This window comes from Cavia porcellus, unplaced genomic scaffold (assembly GCF_034190915.1).
Source record: "Cavia porcellus strain 051 isolate PalLab524CR breed Dunkin Hartley unplaced genomic scaffold, mCavPor4.1 scaffold_11, whole genome shotgun sequence".
Taxonomy (NCBI): domain Eukaryota; kingdom Metazoa; phylum Chordata; class Mammalia; order Rodentia; family Caviidae; genus Cavia; species Cavia porcellus.
Genome location: NW_026947494.1, coordinates 15,699,079 through 15,724,408, shown reverse-complemented (window position 1 = coordinate 15,724,408; position 25,330 = coordinate 15,699,079). Strand labels below are relative to the sequence as shown.

Sequence of the window (25,330 nt, the reverse complement as noted above, 5' to 3'; positions counted from 1 at the left end):
ATGAAGTTACCGAAGTATTTGGTGATACCTAATTTGTTAGACTCTCATTCTTTCAACAGGAAAAGTGCAATTGGGAGAAACAGTCTGTGCTTAATATCTATTGGCAGATAGAGACTACACTTGTATCTCTGCTTCATTATTAAGTTCTCTTCGATAGCAGGAATGAAAATGTAAAAATTGAAGAAAGTATAAAATATCTCTGCTATAGAGGGAAAAAGTATGACAGAAACCAAAACAATCAAGATTTAAAAACAATTTTTTGTATCCAAAAGAAACTAGGTGAGCACACTGGAAGCCAAATAATGCAGTACAGATAGAATGTGATGTGCAGGACACCATACTGTATTCTCTGTTTAGTGTCCCCCAACTGTGTGACAGTAATCTCTGAAGCCAGCTGTGATGCAGAGACAAAACCTAATTAGAGTGTGCACACACAGATGCTTCAGTGATGCTACAGTAGAGGATTATGTGGACACAGAATTTAGGAAGAGTCTGACATAGTCACCAAGGACACTGTGGTGTTCATATGAAGGAAAAAGAAAAAGAAAACACCGTCCTTTTAGGTGTTTGGCAGTGACTGCTGCTTAAAGGAAAGAATATGGGTGACAAAATTATTACTATCACATTTAACATACCATTGGATACCTGTAAAGTATTTATAATTATGTGTATATACAGAGACACAGAGATAAAAGATTGAGACTCATGATATTATGTAAAAATGTTTTAATGCCATGGTTATGATTGTAAGAAAATATTCAAGAGAATAAAAGGAATTCAGAGTTCACAAATAACAAAGACTTTTGAGTCACCAAGTAGAAACCCCAAAAGAAAATGGAAAATAATTGGAGATTTCAATGACAAAAGTTACCTGTAACCTATAAAAATAAATTTAGAAATACAATTATAGTTACAGTTGAAAGCAAAACAATGAATATCTCTCCAATGACAGATTAAGATACATCAAACACAAATGCAAATTTAAAAATTAAAACAAGAAGCAGCCAATGTCATGTCCATCTACAAAACAGTGGATCTTCTAAATTTACTGGTGGTAAATCAGGGGAGGTAGGAAAATGTCTCAAAAACCATGGTTTTCAATATAAATTTCCCTTCAAGAAAATGCTCTTTTCTAAATGATTAAGAAACAAGAAAATCTTGTATTTATTGAAGCAGATTAAAACTGTAATGAATATATATTCTTTTTAAATGTTTCCATGAATTACCAGTGTAATTTCTTATTAATCAAATAAACCTATCATATTGATGTTTGTATTTTATAGTTGAGAATTTTTCGCAATGAAATAACAGAAGTAAGATTTAATTGTTCCTCCCTACACCCTCAACTTTACCATGAAGCCTCAGTATGACTAACAATTCATTTACAATTACATACAGGGGAAAACTCTCATTGAATGGGGTATGCAATTAGTGACAAATAGGGGAGTTACAATAGTAGAAGAGACAAAAATACTTGAAAAAAACTAAGAAAGAATGATACGTTTTAAAATAACTTATTAAAGTTAGGTCTTGGGTAGAGCTCAGTGATACAGTGGTTACCTAGTGTGTTACAGTGCCTGGCATTCCATTCCTAGCATCACACACACACACACACACACACCCCTTAAATTTCAATCACATTAATGTTGCATAATATCACCTCTGAATTACTTTGAACATAGTTACTGGACTGTAATTCTTTTAAATTCTTCATAGCTCTAAGATACAATATGTGCATATTACATTTTCTTCAATCTTTATTAATTACTTGTAGCATGCTCCAACTTCCCAGAGATGCCTGGAATGAAACCAGGAATGATGCCTGGAATGTACCATGCTTTGTGCATGGTAAGGCAAATGCTCGGCACCAAACATAAGTCTCTAAGCATGTTCCCTTTTGCTTCGAAAGCTGTTTCACCTGATCTATAACTTGAAAATGGCTTTGGAGTTTCAGGAATGACTCACCCAATGACTTTGTCAGAGAAAAGAGAAAAGAAACACCCTACAAAATAGAAATGTATTTCTAAATTGAAGACTTCAGTAAATAAATGTTATACAAGTAATAAATTCAAAATATGGTTAAAATCTTAACACAGTAAAGGAATGAATTTAAAGAGAATTAAATGTCATGAATATTACGCCGCTGCTCTCAATTTACCTGGGGAAATGTAAAATTGATCATTTGATACATCTTAATTATCCAGATGGAGGAATATTTCAGGCTATGGTTTACTGATATTTACATTCTTATTCAATCTTTAATTAATCTCCATTAGATTTATTTTTGAAAAGAAAATACTGCAGAGGAAGGTGGCCATATTCTTTTCAAGTGAGATCATGCAGTAACTTTGATAAATGATGCTTGAATTCTTGGAAAGACATTTATAGGTTCTTTAGAATCCTAAGACTGAATAACAGTGAAATAAACAGTGAAAGGTGCTAAATCAATAAAAGTGTAAGATTTCTGGGTCTATTTGAATAGAAGAAACATCTCTATATATACAACTAAACCAGTACCTCACTGTCCTTGTCTTCCTCAGCAATTATAAATCCCTTTGTAATTCAGTTTTTATTTTCATCTTCTCTTACAGTTTCTCAGCTGATCCTCTGAACTGTAAATAACACCAGGCACATGATTCCTATCTAGGTGCCCAGCATCAGAACTTGGCATTCCGCCTGTGTCACACTACTTTCATTAATGCAGTATTTATTCTACTTAATATGTGGGTTTCCTTAAATGCCTCCGACTATTTCTGTCACCTTTTGCAACTAAGAAACAAAATAAATACTGAATGAAGAGTGAGTTTAAGAAGAAAATCTTTACATGAAAATTAGAAAGCAGTCACTCCCAAGAGACATAAGCTTGGGCCATCTCACAAAATTCAGGACTTTCAGTTGCAAAAACAAAAGAAAATGAACATAAATACTCAAAAAGAAGCCCAGAGCAGTGGAGCTCTATTAAACCCATGTGCCACTTTAGATAATGCAGAACATTTTGGAATATAAAGCTATTTTTGAAAGGTTTTATTTGAAATATTAGTTGATCCATATCTCGTAGGATATAGATTGACAAAGAAAGGGGCATATTGGTGACTGCTAAGTAGAGAAAGAACACATACATGGGCAATTTAAATCACTAATGAGAAATATTTCTTAAAATTTCTTCTAATTTAAACATACTTTCATGTGTAAATATTTTTCTCCACTTTTGGAACATAGTGCATACTTTTTTTTTTTTTTTTTTTTTTAAGTATCTGTGAGTGAACCCTGTGTATGCCGAAGGTCTTTCAAATTCAGCTGAAGAAATTCTGTGTGGTCAATCTGTCACTGGATTTGCGGAGTAAACCGGAATTATCCTTTACTAATATGAAGGAGTGCTGGATTCGACCTGAAATGTTCCCCAAATGTCTCATATGTTCAGAAGTGGAAGGTTTTGGAAGGTGATTGTCATTAGTAGGCTAACAAATTAATTAATTCATCTAGATGAATGTGCTGTTAGGCCCTTGTTGGAAGACAAGAGTCACTGAAGGGGTGATCGGGAAGGCTGAGTTCTTGCCCTCAAATTTTCCTTCTCTTTTGTTTACTTTCCTATTGCCATCAGTCAAGGATATTTTCTTCACAATGTCTTTTTGCCATGTTGTTTCTTCCTTGGACCCATTGACAAGGAACTGAACATTTTTATACCATGAAATAAAATGAACTTATCTGAGTTACATGTATCACGTATTTAGCTGAACAATGGAAATGTTGACCCATACAAAAGGTAATTCAGCCAATTTTTCCAACTGATGCACATTCACAGAAAGCAACAAGATAATATTAATACCAGTCAAAACTGTCTGCATCTTATTGCTTCTTCTTGACTAGGATTATAGATTGACTTTGTATCACTAACCTTTTTCTAAAGCTAACATTTTTACCACGATTGGTGCTTCTTAGTAAGTACTTCAAGGAATGAGGTTTCATGTGGGAATCATTTTGACCATTAATTACAATAATTGACATTTTCTGCACTACAGTAGGCAAGAGTTAGTTCAACTCCGTCTGTCTCTTTATAATTATCATTTTCTTCTTGACCTACCATCCCAGCCCTGTGCACTCAGTGCAATGAGTTCAACTACCCATGGATCTTTTCCTCAAATGTCTCTTACGCACATGAAAATCAGTCTGAACACGAATTAATAACCTCTTCACTGTTCCTTCCCTTACACTTCTTATTTTGTGGCCGGATTTCCTATTGACCTGGGTCCTTAAACCAAATACCTGAGTGCCATTAGGGTCAATGTTCTCTTCACACTCGGCTTCTAATCAGTCAGCTCATCCTTACAAATTCACTTCAAAATGTGTCATATAACATTTACTTCAATGCATACTCACTGTTCAATTTAAGCTAGAATGCCACATTTCCTATTAGGCAGGCTCTGACTCCAATTCATTTTTACACTGTTCAGACCATATCAGACTTGATTTAGTGACAGCATTTGACACATGGGAGCAGTTTCTATCTAGTGAAATACTTCTTGGTTTACAGGATGTGATACCTTCTAGCTTTTCACTCTCTCTCAGTGTTCTCTGGTCTGACTTTTCTTTAAGCCCTAGGTGGAAATGTTCAGTAATTGAGCATTTTACCTACAAACATTCTTTGTTAATCATATAAAGTTAAAACTTCAAATATGATCTTTAGAGAGACAGTGACAGAGATAGAGACAGAAAGACCCTTTTGATCTCCAATCGTCTGGTGACACTTTTTACTGTTTATTTAAGGTTCAAACACTCACAGTCATCTTAGACTTATGTTTTTTTCTTTCAGACCACACAATTCCAGTGCTATCCTTACCTTCCAGGCAGAGGTAATGTCTGATTAAAGTACCTTACTTCATTTTAGCTAACTTTTGGTAATTATCTCTGGACCTATTTCCTTGATCCCATCATTTTTCACAGTCTGTTCCTAGTACAATGAGAAGATCAATCATGTTAAAATGTGAAATCGTGTCTCTTCTTTCTCTCAGATTTACCAATGACTTCCCATCTCCCTGTGGCAAAGCCAAAACACTGGTAAATCTTAGCCATCCTTCAGCATCGGGGCTGCATACTACCATTCTGACCACATCTCCTGTTGGTGCTGTTCCCTTTTTGCTCTACATAATCCATTCTCACCTTTTCCTTCAGCTATAAGCAGCCACCCAGCGGGAATTCTGTACCTGACTCTTCTCTCATGCAGTGCTTTCTGTCAACTCTTTTTAATGTTACCATCCCTAGCAATTAGCAGTGTGCTAGTAAATATCTAGCAACATAATTGTGTCTGCATTTTTGGAAGCATATTTTGCATAAGTTCTATATATAACAGACAGTTAATAGCATGGTAAAATCATGTCAGCATAGTCAAAGTTACAATATTTCCAATAACTACAGATGCAGATCACACAAACTTGTAGGAAGTTTCATTTTATCTATGAAAAATGAAAGATGTTCAACAGAAACAGTACTGTCCGTAGAAATAGCTTTTTAAAATAATGTTAAAGCCTTCTGATGTTTGAACATTTATACCCACGGAACAGCAAATCACTCTCCACTTCTGCTCCTGAAAGCCACCATTCTACTTTCTTACTTTTAGGAGTTTGACAGCATTAGAAGTCACACATCAAGTGGAAACATGCCTTATGTGTCATTCTGGGATTAACAAATGTCACTAAGCATGTCATTTTGTTTTGTCATGTGTGGCAAGATTTCCTTTTTATTTATGACTGAACAAAATTCCCTAGTAGATGTGTACCACATTGGTGCATTCATCAGCCAATGAATATTTCGTGTCTTGCTTTACCCTGACTATTATGAAAAACACTGCAAGAAACAGGAGAGTGAAGATACATATGAGATTTGGATTTCATTCTTTTGGGTATTACCAATAAATTTTTCAAAAGAATGCTTGGTACCACTCAATATCAAGAAATGAAATGACAGCATACCTATATTTGTGACTACAAAAAAAAAAGATAAAAATTGGAAAAATGGGGAGAAATTTGAATCCAGGTACTCTAGTGAAGGGAATTAAAACAGTGCCAGAGAAATGGAAAAACAGTATGTTAATTCATTTAAAAAAAGAGTAAAAGTAAAATTAAAGTATAATACAGAAATGCTATTTTTGTATCTATAACAAAAATAATTGGATTTTTTTGTTTAGATGAACCATAGAGCTGCTAAACATATCCACTGAGTTTCATATCAACACAAGTTTCAGGTTTTACATTCTTTAAAATGTGGTATTTCTTAGCGATACCTAATTGAGAATTTAGCAAATGGAAAGTCAAAACCATAATTTATAGAGTTTAATACATCCTCCAGCACTATTCTGCACATGCAATTTATAAACCTAAGAGATATGTATTGTTTTCCATAGTTAACTCACAAACAATGAGTAGTTTAGAGATAAAAATATTGACCACAGACTATGAATCCTAATTGCATAGGCTGAATTTTGGTTTTTTTATTCCTATCTATTCTTGGGTCATATTTTTAACTTTAGTGATTGCATCTTTTTTCAAAAAATAGGAGACATAATGGGCATAGTCCATGTAAGGATTTAATATATTGATTAAGATAAAGAATTCTTCACAATTTTAGATGGGGGTTAAATACTGAAGTACTCAGTATTTTTATTATTAAAATTCTACTACTTCATTCTTGATATTCACTCCTACCTTACCAGCTTTTGAAGGCTGTACTTTAGTTGAGTTTGTTTTCCACCATACAGTATTTCTCAGAAAATTTTTGTCCAATGAAGCAGTCAAGGTGAAGGCTTGATGATCCGGAAAAGTGTTCATCTTCAAAAAAAGGCAGAGTTCTTATCAGCATAATCGTTATATATTAAAACTAAGAGCATTGAATTTATGGCAGTAGATCACATTTAAATGTTAGGGACGCAAGTAATAAGTAAAATCAACAACATAAAATGGGAATAAAATATTCTAATTCACAAACGTCTTATGTTTCTATTTTTCTGAATATGTTTATGTCAACAAATCCATAGAACAAAATACCAATTGTTATAATTATGTTCTTCATGCTCTGACTTCAACTCACTCTTTCTTTAGTATTCTATAATATATATATATATATATATATATATATATATATATATATCTTATCTATATCTGTCTGTCTGTCTACCTGTCAGTCAGTCTGTCTGTCTATACTCGTCATCAAACTCAAGACCTGGCACTTGCCAGGCAGTTGCTGTGCTATTAAGCTATCTCCCCAGCCCTCCTCCACCTTTTCTTCTTCCTGTTCATACTGTTTTTCTCTCCCACTTTGTTTTTCTTGTCTATGTCTCTGCTCGTATCTCTCTTCGAAACAGGCCAAAACTGCTGCAGACACCTCTGGTTTTAAGCATTGAATTATTTGAGCTGATGCCACTGTGACATCAAGATTAAGTCCTGAATTAGATTTCAGATTTTCACTTCATTTTCGTATGTGATTTGAAGATAGTTAGTTAAACTTCGAATTTTTCATCTCATGAAATACGTGTAAAATACTTGTGAGATGTATACCCAAAGGGAGTGTTTCATCACAGTCCATAAACAAAATGTGTGAATTCTTCCTTTTCTCCTAGGCAGCAATAAAATGTGTCAACAGCAATTTTACAGAAAGATGAAAAAGTGTAGAAGAGGAACTATCCTATCTTCCTACTGAAGCATAAAATTGTCTACCTCCAGAAATTTATGACTGTTAATTCCATGAGCCATAGCTTGTAGCAAATATGTTTTTTCATCTACCATGTCACTGTGTCACATAGTATCTTATATATTTCCTTATAAGTAAAATAAATGGTGTAACAAAAATATAAACAGAGAGCTGAAGTTTAACCCATGACCTACTGGTGTCTTAGGCATTTAAATGTGCTAAATATATCTACGGATATAACCATTCAACTGCTCACCAGTGCCGATAACAATGACTGAAATAGTGTGAAATGCAGTCAGTCTCGTCTTTCCAATCATCAACAGAAGAAGTATTTTAAATAAATTAACAAATAAAACATTAACAAGTTTAGATAGTGTTTTAATCACTAAGTGCCTAATTTTTGCAGTAACTCAACAGACAGCTTGTGCTGAATGTCACCCCCTGCACTTTCTAGATACAGACCTTTCCACACCGAGCCTTCTTTCCACGGACAGCTGTTTCTTCAAACATTTGCAGAGACTTCCCACTTAGCATACTCCAACAAAGAATGTACATTTTTATCAAAATCTTCCATTTTGATCATTTGAACTTGTATTAACCTCTTGCCAGAAACTTACTTTGCAAATAATTTATGATACTTTTTAATTTGTCTCTGGACTCTGTTGACTGTGTTCTTAGCTTTGCATAAGCTTTTCACTTTAATATAATCTATTTGTCCATTACTTTTTTTTCCTGTGTTTTCTGGTCTTGTCAAACAAATTTTGGTCCTTATTCTAATCTGCTAATTTTTTCTCTATATTTTCTTCAAGTATTTTCATATTGAAGCTTTCAATCAGCTTGGTTTTTCTATCTTACTATTTTATTTTCTTTTTTCCTGTGTGGTTGCATCTTGTTAATGAATGAACCTGTGTTAATGAATTAACATACTGCTTTTCCATTTCTTTTTTCCTGTGTGCTGTAGATCTCAACATTATAAATGATAGGGAAGAGTTCTAGAGTTGAAATATTAGTTGTCTTAAATTATACTTTTCTTTTTTTTTAAAGAAAATACGTGGGGGTGATGTCACCTTTCTCTGAGTGGACACTCTTTCACATCAGCACCCTTTATTTAAAAGACTGTAGTTTCTCCATTTTGTCCTTTCTAAACATATTCCTACGAGATCTGCTGAATACCAATTGACTTTAGGTATATAAGTTTATTCTGGGTTTCTCTTTTCTCTTTCATTGTTTTGTGTATATGTTTTATGCGAGTACCATACTGTTATATTTATATAGCTTTAGTATAGTTTGAAGTCATATTTTTGAGATGTGCCCTATTTTTTCTTTTTCCTCAAGACAGTTCTGCTTACTTTGTGTGTGTATATGTGTGTGTTTCCATGTGTTTGTAGGTATAAACATTGTAGGATTGTTTCTATTTCTGTAAACAATGTCTTGTTCCATTGCTACCAGTTTCATTCATTTTGTAACTTGCTTTGAGTAACAAGGACATTTTAACAAAGTAGTTTTGTCCAATTCAGAATTAGGATATTTCTTTAGATTTATGGAGATGCTCTACAATGTGTTATATCAATTTCTTTTTAGAATTCATTGTAGAAATTATACAACTCTGAGAGTCTGGGGATTTAGCTCAGGGGCATAAGCACCTGCCTTGCAAGCAGGCAGTTGTGAGTTCGATCCCTGGTACCGACAAAAATGAAAAAGACAAAAAAAAAAAAAAAAAAAAGAAATTATACAACTCTGGTACAATTTAAACTTGGGAGTTATATGGGTGTAATGATATTCTTCTCTGTGTGGTTATCTTTTCTTCTAAGTGTAATGTATTTAAAAAATATGATATGATATTATATGATATGAGATATATATATATAACACGTACATAAGAAGATATACACATCTAATTTTGTAGATATTTAAGTGAGAATTCATTCTTAAAATTAGCTTCACACAATTTGTTATTGATATATAGTAAAAGCATTGAAGATTTTTTTATTTTAAAGAGAAATAAACGCAGAAAAAATGAAAACCAAACAAAAGAAACATACAACAACAAACCCAAATCAATATCAGTATATGATTTCAAGACAAGATGATAAAAATTTAACAAAGGTTGTTATATTGCATATTGTTATCTGCAAAAGAGTTTGCTTAGATTGGCAGATACAGGCTCGCAGAATTGAATACACAATATGAGCACTAACTGTCCTTTCCTTGAACTGATAGAATTAGTAGTATAATTATCTCAGCTATCTTGACTGTATTTTTGTTTTATTCCTTTTCCTTTCTTTCTTTTCTTCTTTCCCCCACCCCTATTGTTCTTTTCCTTTGAGCAATTTACTTCCCTTTAGGCACTGATTTTATGTTGATTTTGTATCCCATACTAAATGTATCAATTGTAATAATGATTTATTGTTAAGTGGCTCCTACGTGCTTTCAGAGAAATAATTGTCATATAACAGATTTCCTATGACGTTATAGATAGCAACATAGCAAAAGAAGAAAAAAATAAAGAAATTGGCAACAGACTAACGTGCATTGTAGTCATGAAAAGAAACACAGCCCTTCCTTTTAGAAATGTATGTATTTACCATAGAGGTTTCTGAAGAGGTTTGAATGTATGTGTGCATTTTTTCTACTTTATTAGGCATTTTATTTTGCAGACTTAAGTGATATTAATGAATAAAACACATTTGCACAATATCTTCATATTAGCTTTTTATTTGGTGGGTAAAAATGCAATATAACATTGTGGAGAATCCACTGCGGAATGTGCATCAGTAGTCAAGGACAGTAATCAAAGTTCAGATCAATGAATGATGCTGAGCTAGTGATGTTTACAGTCACAGGTGAATATTCAGTGTTAAGAACTTATAATCAGCAAGGCAGTTACAAGCCAAACATATCCGGGTGATTAGAAGAAACAGTCAGAAGGTAATTTGCAGACAGTGAGATATCTTTGATCATGTATCAGGAATGTATTTAACAATGTGATACACAGATGATCACATCCTAGTGATTCAACCCACTAACACAGGAGACTAGAAAACAAAATTCCTGCTAAAATGTTTGAAGTAAACGTTACCAGTGAAGCACAGCAGACAAACATTCACAGTTGGATAGAGACTTTCAATAAAACATGTATTGGAAACACATCTGTTTATTTTAAAATAAATGAACAATGCAATCATTGGTTCTTTTTAATTTTAAAATGTGCTAAGGGAAGTAATGGAAATTTATCAGAGGGTATAATGTGTTTCTAAAATATATGAGACATTGAACTTGATCCAAAGAACCATAAAAATATGCTAATGTAAAGGCCAAATGATGTGGCTTATTATTATTATTATTTCAAAACAATAGTCAGTTATGCTGTAGTTCCTGGATATGTGGATATATAGATACATGTCAGAAACCATCAACCAAGCAAGCAAACAAGATTCTTTTCTTGCGCTATATTAACATTTCATACAAATTTATGGATCAGAGCTGTGAAAATTGTATATATGTACATGTGTAAAAGTGTCTTTTTTCTCAGATAAAATGCTCCTCTTTTAAAAAGAAATTAATAAAACTGAAAGAATGAACAAATTTATTTTAGAGCAAATATAACAACCTTGTATAATACAAGGGTCAGATATAAAAGCCACCTCCCTATGCACCACATATTACACTTGAGTATAAAATACAAATATGTAACAACTTGCATTTGCAAGAAATACCTAGTTTTATACCCAACAAAGTATATACAAGATATACTTAAAAAAAACCTCAAAGCAACTAAAGAAGTAGATGGAAATATATTACATGTTCATGGAGAGAAATGTTCAAAATTATCAAAGTGTTCGTTCACCTCAGCTTGATCTATAGGTTCAAAACTATACCAATGAAAAGTTACTTTGTAAATACTGATGAAACGCTAAGTGTTGTAGGCACAGACAAAAGACTCAGAAGAACCAGCACAGGGCGTAAGAGTCATAATCGTTTAGTGGATTATATTAAAAGAAGTTTAAAATCTTTTTGCTGAAAGACTTTGTCAGACAAAACCAACTGCACAAGTCATGTGTGATAAGGTAACTGTAACAATCAGTTCTGCATGTCCATTTGAATGGGTCATGGCTCCATTTACTGTGATTTCTGAATGTTTCTACAATGACGTTTCCAGTCAGGATTAGTATTTGAAACAGTGTAGCTTTGGAGAAAATTTATCTCCCTAATGTACCTGAGCATCATTCAAAACATTGAAGGGAAAACCAGGCAGGTGAGAAAGGGAGCGAGAGGGCAAATAGAGACTAATGGGAGCCCACAGCAGCCTGGGGTGACCTGCAGGGTGCTGCCTGTGCCCTTTCAGGATGTTGCAGCTCTTGGCTGTGGGAGGGATAGCCAGAGGCAGACAGAGTACTGCCAGGGTGCTAGGAGCTAGGTTTTGGGACCTGAGGGTTGGTTGCTGCCTGGCCAAGTGAAGCCGCCCAGGGAGAGTAAGCAGGCTAAGTGTGGACATCAAGGTGGTAATGATGGGTACAGGGAATGTGGGCAGGACAAGCCTGGTAGAACTATATCTGCATGACCACTTCCTGGTGAGGAGCTACCAGAACACCACTGGGGCTGTCACTGTGGCTAAAATGATGTCTGTTGGAGACCAGACAGTGACTTTGGGAATTGGGATGCAGTAGGCTTTGAGCACTATGAGGCCGTATGTAGAACCTACCAAAAAGGTGCCAAAGCAACCGTCATCTGCTGTAACTTCACAGACAACAGCTTTGAAAGAGCTCCTGGTAAAGGAGCTGCAAAACATAGAGGAGAGCTGTCAGATCTACCAGTGTGGCACCAGATTGACCTGCTGGAGGAAGACTGGCAGCGTCATTCTGTAGATTTTCCATGATATCCAGGACTATGCAGACATCCAGTAAGAGGGGCCAAAGTGTGGACCAACTCTTCTAGAAAGTGGCAGATCATTACATCAGTGTGGCTGCCTTCCATGATGGAGGACAAGGACATGGACCTGGGCCAGAAGGCAAAGCCATACTTCTGCAGCTGTTGTCATCACCAAGGCATCACTCACCTGACCCTGGGGAATTAAAGGAATTCCCCGGTAGGATTGGGTGGTCAAGTGTCTGAGCTACCCCAGGTCCACAGAGGTGGTGGCCTGTGCTGACTCATGGGATGGAGGCAGCTCTGGGTTGACTTTGGGCATTAGGATGGCTAAGGGCTAATTTCAATCTCAGGCTTCTGTCCTGCATAGCACTTGGTCTACAGGCTCTTTAATGATCTGCAAATAAAGTCAAAGCACTATAAATTTTTAAAAAATGAATAAATCTAGTTTTAGATAGAGGAAGAGAGAATTTTGCATTCTGTCTGATTGCTTTACATGGAGCATTGACATTCTGTTCTCAGACTAGAATTTCCAACATCAAATTTCCTGATCCTGAGGCCTCAAAAATAAAACTCACTTGCACTAACATTCCTCAGTCTTCATTTTGCAGGTGGCTTACCTCTATAACAATATTAGAACCTTTTTCCTAATAAAACTACCTATTTGTCTATCTAATCTAATTTGTTGTTTCCATGAAGAACTCTACTACTTCACAATTAATCCACGTTAAAAGTCAACAAGTGAGCAATCTCATTAGGAAGAAAGAAAAATAAGCAAAATAGTTGAAAAGACTCTTTCCTAAAGAAAGCAAGCTGAGTGTGATCACACACTCTTACAATCCTAACACTCTGGAAAATTGCGCATGATGCTTGTAAGCTGCAGCTCAGTCTGGGCAATTTAACAACTTAGCGTGATTTTGTCTCAAAATAAAGCATGCAAAAGTATTGCAGAAGTAGGTCAGTGTGAGACCTCTGGAGTGACTCTCTAGTACCACAGAGAAAAAGAAAACAACAAATCTGTAGATGGCAAACAAATATATAAAAAGGAGTTCCATATCAGATGCCACCTGGGAATTGCAAATTATAATAAACATTAAATACCACTGAACACTTTTTAAAATGGCCAAAATGAGGAGTGTTGGCAACATCACAGGAGGGCTAGAGTATAGGGCAACAGGATATTCATTGTTTATGGAATGTATTGAAAAGAGACATGGACAGTGTCTAACAAAATACTCATACCAGATGACTGTCAATAACAGATATTATCCAAAGGCTTGGGAAACATATGCCCATCCCAAAACTTATGCATACAAGTTGGCACCCATTTTAGTTATAATTAACAACCCATAAAGGCAATCAATATATCCTTTAGTAAGTCAAAGGGCATAGAAGCGATAGGCCATTCACGTAATAAATGGAATGTCATCACTAAAAATGTGTGCTATCAAGTTACAGAAACACATGGAGGAAGTTTAAATGAGTATAAAGTGAATGAAGACAACATTAAAGGGTCACCTTTGCATATTGCAATTGTGTAACTTCCTGGATGAAGAGAATATAAAGATTAATGTTCAAGGGCCGCAGAAAAAAAAGTGAAAATGTAGAATGGAAGGGATTCTTGTAGCAGTGGATGATAATTTAATGGTAATATAAAGTGGATGTGTGTTATTATTCATGTGTCAAAACTCAATAAAGGCCAGACACCCAAAGAGAGTCTTAATGTACATCCTCCACTTTAAGTGATAATAACGCATCAGTGCAGGTTTATCAGGTGTAACAAATGTGCCATTCTCGAGGACAATAGTGTAGGAGGAAGTGCACAAGGGGAAAGGCGTGTGTGGAAATTTCCTCTGGATTATTTCTCTCTTGCTAAATTGAACAAAAATATAGACTATTTAAAAGAAAAAAAATATTGCGCCCTCATTTTGCTCTAAGTTCCCTGTCTTTCTTGTGTTCTGGGGGCTCTGTTGCTGGGAGCATTCAACTGTACTACCTCTCAGTTTCTCCTGTGTCCCGAGCAGAGGTCCTGGCAAAGCAAATACACTTGGGTCATCTTTAGGAGAATCTGTGAGGTCAAGTAAACCTTGAGAAATTCTTTCTGAGAAGTGTGTGTTGGTTCTGGATATGATCATTCCCTTCCATGAGAAAATATGACTCAGAAACTTCCATTTTGTTCAGGAAGTCACAGTGGTACAAAAAAGTAACATTATGGCAACTCATCTATATTACAAAGCAGATATATTCCTGAGGTTCTATCTCTGATGCTAAAAAATTTAAATTACATGTAAAGATACACTTACCTTTTTACTTTATAATGGTTGGATTTATCTTTAGATTTTTTTTTTTTTTTTTTTTTTTTTTTTTTTTTGGTGGTACCAGGGATCGAACTCACGACCTTGGACCTTGCACTTGCCAGGAGGGCACTTATGCTGCTGAGCTAAATCCATAGCCCCAATTTTTATGTTTTGTACAACAAAATTTTAACATTCTCATAGTCTTCCCTAACACAGGGAAGTCCTACTTGTAATGTATTATTCTTTAAAAAGACATGTGTATTCTTTTCAAATACAAGAAAACATACATTACTATTATGAATTATTTTCATAAATCTTTTTTGCTAGTTCATTCCTACTTGTGTAATTATCATATGTGATGAAACATTGTTCATTTAATAAGAATGCTTGAGGCTTTTTTCATATGCATGAATTAGAAGAATCATTTATTATCATATTATTATAATTTATGTTGATAATAATTATCTTTCTTCCTTAGCTTCAGGAAAGTTTCCTGAACTGCTTGGGTTATATTTTAACAACTGTTGAAAAGCATGTGACATTTTTCTTGACACCTGAGGTTCTCCACTGAAGTCATTACACATTCGGTCATTCCCAATTTCTTTCTAAAGAAAAGAAAACTTGCTTATCTTCCATTGAATACAAGTTACTGGTTAATATTCTACGTTTAAAGTTATTTTTATTTTAGCCTTGAATATAGAGCTCCATTTCATTTCTTATGTCAATATATGCTTTGTAAAAATACTTGGTAAATTTCATAGTTATCAAAACTGGATATCGGCTTGGTAAACTTTATTATAGCTATAAATGACAACTTATTGTGAGTTACAACAGTAATTAATTAAACATGAGTTCAATTGAAGTTAAAGGTGTCTTTCTTAGCATTACCACTATCCAAATTATATTTAATAGAATTAAAATGGAAGAATTAAATGATCCATATTTGAAGGAGTTAACGTATTTACACTAAAGATATATTCACACAGATACACATATACACAGCTTTTTATCTGCATGACAGGTTTGAAGAATTTTATGACACTTAATGTATTCTAGATAAACTTGGTCCTGTGGAAAATCTGGTTTTGGTATTTATATTTAAGAGACTACTTACAAAGATATCTGATGTATGAGAAAAGTCATTTTGTATTCATAATCACAAATAGATATCTAATATTTTCATCTCCTCATTCAATCCAAGTATCCATGATGAAAAATGCATTAAATGTCCCCATTTGAATTATGAGATATATAAGCTATGTGATTCCTAAATGAATCTTATCATTCTATTTCACTTATATATAAAGATCTGGTTTTTGTTACTGTTTCAGACATAATGTACTTTTTGTCTTGATATGTTAAAATTTTTCCTGCTGAAGGTATGTTCAAGTATCCACACCCCTCTAACGTTTTCCGTCATAAACTTTGGCTCTGTAAGGAGCTGTGCAGATAGCTCTGTGAAGAGACTACCCTCTGCTTGAATCAGAAAGGCAATTTTAAGACACTTCTGTGAAGAATGCGTGGTGAGGTATTCAGTGCACCAACAAGAAGAATAATCCTAAAGAGAGGGCTGCCCCAAAGGGCCATCAACACAGTGATGTAAATTGGTGAGCACGTAAGTGATGTGCCATCACAGAAACCCTTGGGATGTGTGGTTCTAATAAATGTGTCCATGTAAGTTTCATGCATTGCTAAGTTATTGTTTTTCTCTGAAGAGTGGCCTCTCTCAACTGTGCTTTTCCAGATATGCTTCTTAAAAGAGAAAATTAAGCTTCTTTATGTCAAAGGTAAAAATCATAATGAGTTTTCTAAATATATATATATATTACAGGAGTTATTAGAACAGCTTTGCACAATATGGACAGAGAAGCCAGAGAACACTACTCAGTGGTCATTCAAGCCAAAGACATGGCTGGACAAGTCGGAGGCCTTTCAGGATCCACAACCGTCAACATCACCTTGACCGATGTCAATGACAACCCACCACGTTTTCCTCAGAGTAGGTACCTGTTTCCTGTGACTTGAATTCATCACTATGCATTTATGGAAAACAGATAAGATAGTAGAATGCACAATATTTTTTTAATTGGAAATATTTTACTTTTGTTTCCGTTGGTTGACCTTTGTTTTTCTTTGTCAGGAGTAAATCCCTCAGCCCACTGACTCCTGAAAGTGAAAGGTAACTAATACCATGGAGAAGTATTCATTTCTGTGCCTAGTACATTAAACCTAAAAATATCATGCAATGATGTCAAGTAGTAAAATATATATTTGCAAAAATAAAATGCTTGTAATACATTATTAGAGATTCTACTTATGCACTATTATATAATATGCACATTCTCTGAAAAATTTATAAATCTTTCATGCAAGAAATGAGTAGTGATAATACATGTGCACATGCACAGGAACACTGCACAAATGTGCACATGTAAGTGTCATCTAGAAGTGAATCATAACTAATGTAATGAAAAGAACTCAGAATAGAATATGAATGTTGAAACAAAGCTCAGAATCTGAAAAGCAACTTAGGAGAGCAGAGATGGTATGGATTCTTTGAAATTCAAGCCAGATAATATTTATGGTATCTGCACAATACGAAAGATATAATTTTTAATACATTGGAGTGTTTTTAACATTGCAGAGATTGTAGGAGATCTTTTAAAGAACAATCATGAGTCATATTAAAAAAATTATAGGAGAGCTGTCAAGATTTTCCAACTTACAATTATGCTTAAAGTCTCGTGACATGGACCACTTAATATGTTGATAAAGGCTTTCATGAATCTGTATGAAGTATCTTTCTCATAATTATCTCATAATGTTACTTTCAGTAAATATAAAATCAAGTTATGGTGGAATACCTTATATTCCAAAAATATAATAATGTTTTGTGTATCTTTATGTCAATTGATATTTTTCTACACGTTCATTTATGTATTTAATATTTGTTCTATATATTTCTTTGAAATCTCCTTTGAAGAAATAGCAGAGGCGCATTTTCTATTTTCTCTTTCATACACGCTTGTGTTTGTGTTCTTCTTATACTTACGTTCATAATTTCACGCTTCCTTTACTAGCACAAAAGCTTTTAATTAAGAAAGACAGTTGTGCAGTTGTTATACCATAAGTGTTCATTCTCTGAACAGTAATTAATAAATGGTTGTTAAGTGAATGAATTAGTTGAATTCAAATACTCCACCAAATTATCATTGTTTAAAAAGTCATTGTTAAACAATGCAAGGGCCGGGGTTTAGCTCAGCGCAGCATAAGCAACTACCTAGCAAGTGTGATGTCATGAATTTGATCCCTGGTATCAAAATAGAAAGAAAAAAAATAAACACATTAAGCTAGGTTTTTGATTAAGTAAAATTCATTTTAAATTATTACTATTTTGTGATTTATATAGAGATATCGTCCTAAAGCCTCATAACTTTTAGGAAGGGCTATTAAAAGATGATTTGATTATTGGGTTATTTTAGTTTACTTGTTCCTAAAAGGTGGCTTCTGGTTGGACATGGTGAGTAATTAAAGGATGATCTAGGAAAGTATATCTACCTTTCCAACTCTTCCCCTGACCCTCTCCTTCCTGAATTGCATGAAATAAACGACTTGTTCTTCATCATCCCTAATTGCTATGCTCTCTTGTCTTCAAACCATCAGACTATAGATTCAAATATGAACTGGAATGCACCTATCCTTTAATTTTCAGTTGTCAGGTATTTTGTCCCATGGTGAGGAAAGTGAGGATGAAAAACTTTAGTACCAGGAGTAGGGTCTCTGCCATGCAGTTTAGAGACCTCTGGAACTGGTTTGTGGGAGGTGTTTGAAAATGTTTCAAGGTGGTAGTTAGAAGAGCCATACAATGCTATAAACCAAGCATGGAGAAATATTGTGGTAAAAGTTTGGAAGACAGGAATGCTGATTAAAAAAATAGGCAGCAAATGAGACTCAGGAAGTTTTAGTTCTCAGCAAAGACTTTATTGTTGTATTCTAGGCCGTATGTATTTTGCTACATCAAAAAATGTCTGTGTTTTGTGCATGATCTATGACTTTATGTGAAACTGAAATTAAGGATAGTGGAGTAATAGATCTGAAGGAGGAAACTTCAAGACAGTCCATGCTTCATGGTACAGTGTGGTTATTCTTCCTGATTCTAGTAAGAATTACTGAGAGAAACAGGAGTAAGAAGAGCACATAAAGGGTGTTCAGTTTTACCAGATGTAAAGTGCCTGAAAAGATGGAGTGGAGCACAGCTAGATGGGTGAAAAGCTCAGCAGTAAACCCGTGGAGCATAACACTGGCTCCCACAAACTCAAACCTTAGGTTTCTGCTGTAAATTCTGACTTTGGCATAATAGTAGTTGACTGTGCATCTCAGTGCCTTTCCCTGAGTGACATGGGAAGCAAGTTTAATGTCTACATACTCGATACGATAAAAGGCAAAGTGTGTGCATGTGTGGAAAAGTGTTAAACGGTGATATATAACCAGATGAATCTTTTTGGAGAGTCTTTGTGTATGTTTTACCTGAGTGTCAAAGGGGGTATAACACAGCTATATCACATTAGGATTTGATTTTAAACATTTTATTTTGATTTTTTCTGCTTGACATAGCCCAATTTAGTAGAGTCACACATGAAAAAACAGGTTTATAAGTTATGAAGGGAATCAAATGTGAATCATTCTTCATTCATCCATGGGTGATGAAAATGATCCATGATGGAAAAAATACAGGTCTTCATAGCAGCAGAGTGGTGTGTGTGTGTTTGATGATGATGATGATGGTGATGATGACAATGACTTTGAAGTTGGCCATATGAGCCCAAGTTTCTATTATAGTTAAATGGAGCAAGAATGCAGATGATGAGGAAAACAGCAATATGAGTAGATATTTGACTAGTCTAAATGTTGCAAAGTGGACACACAACTAAATGGAAAAATCCAGTGTTAGAACTAGACCCAAAAAAATAGTGAGGGTCTTTTCAGGGTTGAAACATACTTGAGATAAAGTCAGTACAGCCATTCAAGGTTAGAAAATATAACAGATGAAATGCTACAAGATGCTGTGGAATACACACAGGCTGATATACCATTAAAATATTCTTCATGCACAATAACCATATTGAAATATGTATTATGACACAACACTAGCTGAACTGAAATCATTCATAGGTCTGCTGTGCTTAGCAGGGATTTCTTATGGCAATTGCAGAAATATAAATGATTTATAGAAGAATGATGGATTACAATATGATGTAAAAATTTATACCATTGTACATGTAAAGACTTATTATTCTTTCAGCTTAGAAACTTATCCTAGAACTTGGCCACCAGGTCTTTATTTATATGGTAAAAAAAAACAAATGGTAGTTGAAACAGACTTATTGCTCCCACCTCTGATACTAGTTAGCCTGTAACTCTTGATAATCAGTTTACCAGTTTTCAATTAATGTCACATTTGCTAACAGAGAACAGGTTGACCAAACCAGAAATGATATATAGGAATACAGCAGAAATTGCAAATGCTATAATATTAAAAAAAAAAGAATTAAGTAATACAATCCTTACATTTCAGAAAGATTTACATTGGCTGCATATGTGGCAAAGAAAAACAAACTGTTATAGCTGATGTCAACTTTTTGCAATGATTGAAATTTTAATAGGAAAATCTCAACAAATTGGGAGCCTAAGACAGAAACAAAATCAAAGGTGAAGTAGATGATGCTGGGTTATGCAACAACTATAAAGTCACATGAAACAAAGCATTGGTCAATAGTTGTGTTTTACTCAACCCTAACCATGTGTGGAAAGTAAAGTTTGATGATTTATAAAGAAAATAATAACTACAAAATACCTTGAAATTTTTTTCTTAGAAGACCAGGACCGGAGTCTTCTGAATCTCTTATATAATTTTTAGCAAAGGAAAAGCAAAGTTTTTCTGTCCAGGAAACTATGCAAAAAAAATATTGTGGACCACATTGCTGAGCTGCAGTTAAACAGAGGACACAACATCCTAAAGAGCTAGTATGACAACAGGAAAGATGTCACCTGTGCCCTTCAAGAAAGGCCAGGAAAATGAAACATACATGCTATTAGTATAGTCAATACTTGCGTATGAGACATGCCATTTTCATGTGTGAAGCCATTCTTAGGTGTGACAATCAAAGAAAAGCTTATTTTTGCTGTAGAGTTCTATTGCTATTTTATAGATTTTTATTTCAGATATTGTATCTTAGGTTTTGAAAGTAAGTAAACACATGATGTGAAAATGTGTGCATTTTAAAACTCATTACACATTTGATATTTTATTTATTGATATTTTATTTTCTTACTAAGTGCATGTTGTACAAAATAGTAGTAAGTTCTTGATAAAACAGGAAGAGAAGAAAGGTGACAAGAATGACCTGTCACATAGGAAAGAAAAGTTAAACACATGTACTGTCAGTGTAAGTGAAATGTATACATGGAATGTGCAGCTTCCATGTGTGTACAATGTCTTAGGTATGAATTTTGAAGTAAAGTAGGTATTGAAGTATAGATTATTAGTTTTATAGAGCACTATTTGTATTTTCATTGCAGTTCATATAAGAATTTATTTTTGATGTTTTGTAAATGTTGTACACTAAAGTCTAGTTGATGTTGAAAATGTTGATGCATTTCTATAAAGACTAAGTAAATATTAAAAATATAGTACTCTATTTTATGTCTTCATGTTAATCACTTATATTTAATGTAATAAAATTAAAATGAATAATTCATTAATAGAAACATTCTAAGAATAACACATACATGGTTATGTCACTTAATGACAAAATTATGTTATGCTTTTATAAAAAGCCAAATACTTTGGATCAGGATAAAGCAAACATGGTTTGAGTTCATGTCAGGAATTATCAAGACCCTTCTATTTTGTCCCTCCAGGGTTCAAGGGTATAAACCTTTCATTTTAGAAGACAGTCTTGGAAACACGCTAGAAAAGGACTATTTAAGAAATTGGTTCCTTGAAATTTTTTTCATAGTGCTAACCCATCCAGGCATTCAGAGACCTCTGTGGCCATTATACAAAAGGACCTGGCTAATACTCAAGGTGGTGGGGAATCTTGGCATCATCTACATGGTGCTGATTTTATCATTTTGCAAAATGTTTGACTGTAAGGAAGCCACCCATCCAGATTTCAGAAGAGGGAAGCCAGGCTGTTTGTATGTGAGAAGGCAGTGTGTGAAGCTGTAACAGTGAAACCCAAAAGTATCATGGAGGAAGCTGAGGATGTTAGGAATGTGGGACATTTGCAGAAAGTTTCAAGGAATTATCAGATTCAAAGCAAGAGAGAAATCATGATTATTACAACTACTGGCAATGGCTTAAGAATAAAGCCTTCCAAGCCATTTGGAATTCACATCTCACCACAATTTTCCTCCTATGACCCTCAGGGAGGTTCAGGATTTACAGTGTGCTGATTGATTGATTTCTACATTACTTTTTTTTTTTTTTTTTTGGTTACTTTCTCTCCCCTGCTCCTCCCTTTTGGAATAGAAATATTTACCCTGTGTAAAACCCTGGGTCGGTAGCATTTATCTTCCTTTCTTGATTCTTACAGTGGGTCACAGCTCATTTGCCTTAAATCTAAGGAGACTAGATTTGAACTTTATAGCAATGATAGATATATTATGATTTGCCAGCTCTTCAGGATAAACCATATAACTTTTGCATACAGAAATTCTTAGGATCATTTTGAGGACCCAGGGTAGAATGCTATGGCTTATATCTAGATGTTCACTCACAAAGCCTCATGTGATCATACATAGGCCTTTTGGAAGGTGATTAGATTCTAGGGCTGTTAGGATATTTTTTTCTTAAGAGGTGTATGTTACTCAGAAGTAAAAAGTCGCTGTGAGAGTAACCTCAAAGAGCATATCTCATGTTCCAACTCCTTCCTTGGCTGTTTCCAGGCTTCCCTGGAGTAAGCAGTGCCAACTTCATCATGTCCCTCTGCCATGATAGTCTGCCTTGAAAACATCCTGGTATCAACAGAATCATGACCAAAAGTTAGCCTTCCCTCCAAGCTAAAAGGGTGTAGTACTTTGTCCCAATAATGAAGAAAGTAAGACATGATGTTACAAATGAGTTTTTGTGAATTATTTCCTTCCTTGCTCTATAAAGTATACTAGACAAAAATTATAGCTCATAGGTGTTTCACATCGTGTTTCACCTTAGAATGTAACCAAATTTGTACAGGTTAGACACTTCAGTGTACTCTTGTATGTCATATTGGTTAGTCATCAAAATATGCACATACACATATGTAACTATAAAGATGTGACGTTATTTCATAAGATCAGGAAATTGAAAATGAGAGATTTATTTTTAATGGGAAAGGATCAGAGTTGAACTCTCCAATTTACTTTCCTTGACCATCTTTACACTCCTTGACCAATGCATTTTTTTTCTACTGCTTAGTAGTGTGACTATAATTGATAATGTCATATGTAATGTTTCAAGGTAGATAAAAGGATTTTAAATAATCTTATGATAGAGAATTGAAAAGTATTCAAGCTCATGAACATGTTAAATTTTATGATTTTTAAACAATATGTACATGTATCAAAACATAACACTGTTATTTATGATCAATTACCGTGCCAATTAACAGCAAAATATATTTAAAAATAATGAATGATAATGCCAGACTAAAAATACAAACTAATAACACTAAGTTATATACCTTATTCTTGATTCTAACACCACTATTTTCAAAATGTATAGCATTGTACATCAAAGTCTAATTGTATAAAAATGGGCTCCAGAAAACACGCACACACAAACACACACACAACAGTATGGTTACATACATGTTTATTGTAATGTTCTATATTCTATTCATTCTCTTTTTTAAAATTATTTACTTTATAAATCCATTAAGATATTTTTAGCTGTCAGAATATTATAATTTTGAAAATATTGAAATAAAATTTGTTTAGATATACCAGGATATAGACTCTCGAGAAATTTATAGCTAGTTTTTTATTCTAAGCACAATGCAATTGTCTAAGCATATATTTGCTCTACTAAACACGGAAACATTAAATATATACTCAGAATTAATCATTGTAAATAACGGGCTCTGTCTTCAATTAGGAACTTTCTGCACAAATGATGGACACATGGAAATTCTTCCACAGTGTCATGTCATTAAAGTTGTGATGTCATTAAAGTTTTGAAATAGCATGGCATATTTCCAGAACTTTACATGCTGTATTATTTAAAATGCATTTTATTTTGTCATTCGAGCCCAGAAAATATAATGCTGCTTTCATATAAGATCATCATGGAAAAATGAGATTGTAGGACTATTGGTTCATTTATTTTTAAGCACTGGAACTCATAAAGTCACTATCTGGTGGGGAAATGTAAACTTCATAGAGAAAAAGAGAATGAACCATGAACTATCACGAACACTTTCATTCACAAAGCCCTATAATATGCATAAATTTAAATACAATTCAAATTATATAGAAACCATAACCAGTATCAGGTGGGTATAGTAGCCTAATTTTTCCCATAGCATGTACTATTTTATAGTTGTCCTTGTGATTTCTCTCGCTTTTGCTCATCTGAGCAAATTTTCTTGCACTATTACTGCAACCAAGCGTACCACTACTGGTTTCCTACAACAATGCAAAAATATTCATCCTCATCCCGATTCCTCCTGCTGTGAATTTACCTTGTGTTTAAAGGTGAACTGAATTATTATTTGTATTTTAATTAATTATCACTTTACCTTAAAAGGAATGAATTGAGTAAGTGTGTGAGAGTTAGAAAGGGAACCAGAGCCAGCAAGACAGTGTATGATGTCTCTTCCCTTGGTAGTTGCAGTTTTAGTTTCTTAATGTTCAAGGCAAATAAAGGTCCTGAAGAAGCAAGCTGTTTGTCACTATCAGAAAGATAGCAAGCGAGAATAGCAGATAATACATGGTCAACTAAAAAGACAGTGACTACTCAAAGTGATACCAATAGTTGGGCTGGAAAGTGTTAAGTTCCAGAAGTTCCTCTCAAACAGAGAGGAAATCATCTACTCTTTGGCTTGAATCTTTAGCTTCCGAGTAAAACAGCTCAGGATGTGGAGTTGCTATATTAGTTTTTTATAGAAGTAAATATATTTGGCTTTTTAAACTTTCTGTAATTTTCTTTTCTAGCTTTTACTATGTTTGGTGTGTTATGCTTGTTGCATAATGTGTTCTTATGCATAAAAAGTCACTAATATTTAGTATTATGAATAAGAAATATGCATGTAAAATTAAATACCTCAAAAAGAAGTTTGTATATTTTTGTATTCTAAATGAGATGATCTGTGTTTTAGAAATATCCTACCAAATAACAGAGTTGGAAAAAATAAATAACCGCGTGCCCCAAATCATAAAACAAACAGTAGAAACTTCATGGTTTAACAAAACTTTGTCAAGAATTTGAAATTAATGTAAGTTTCAAG

The 25,330-nt window shown here is 34.1% G+C and overlaps 1 protein-coding gene and 1 pseudogene across 5 annotated transcripts in view; both read left to right on the top strand.

The window, feature by feature from the left end:
• The window catches only part of Cdh18 (cadherin 18), a 582,140-nt gene that overhangs the window by 472,503 nt on the left and 84,307 nt on the right, over positions 1-25,330 (top strand). For all 5 annotated transcript variants that reach the window (XM_063258009.1, XM_063258007.1, XM_063258008.1 and 2 more), the window contains exon 5: positions 16,675-16,842. In XM_063258009.1, the coding sequence (XP_063114079.1) occupies positions 16,675-16,842 (168 nt within the window). The remainder of the gene's footprint in view (positions 1-16,674; positions 16,843-25,330) is intronic.
• Positions 3,274-16,666, top strand: LOC106026970 (ras-related protein Rab-24-like; annotated as a pseudogene).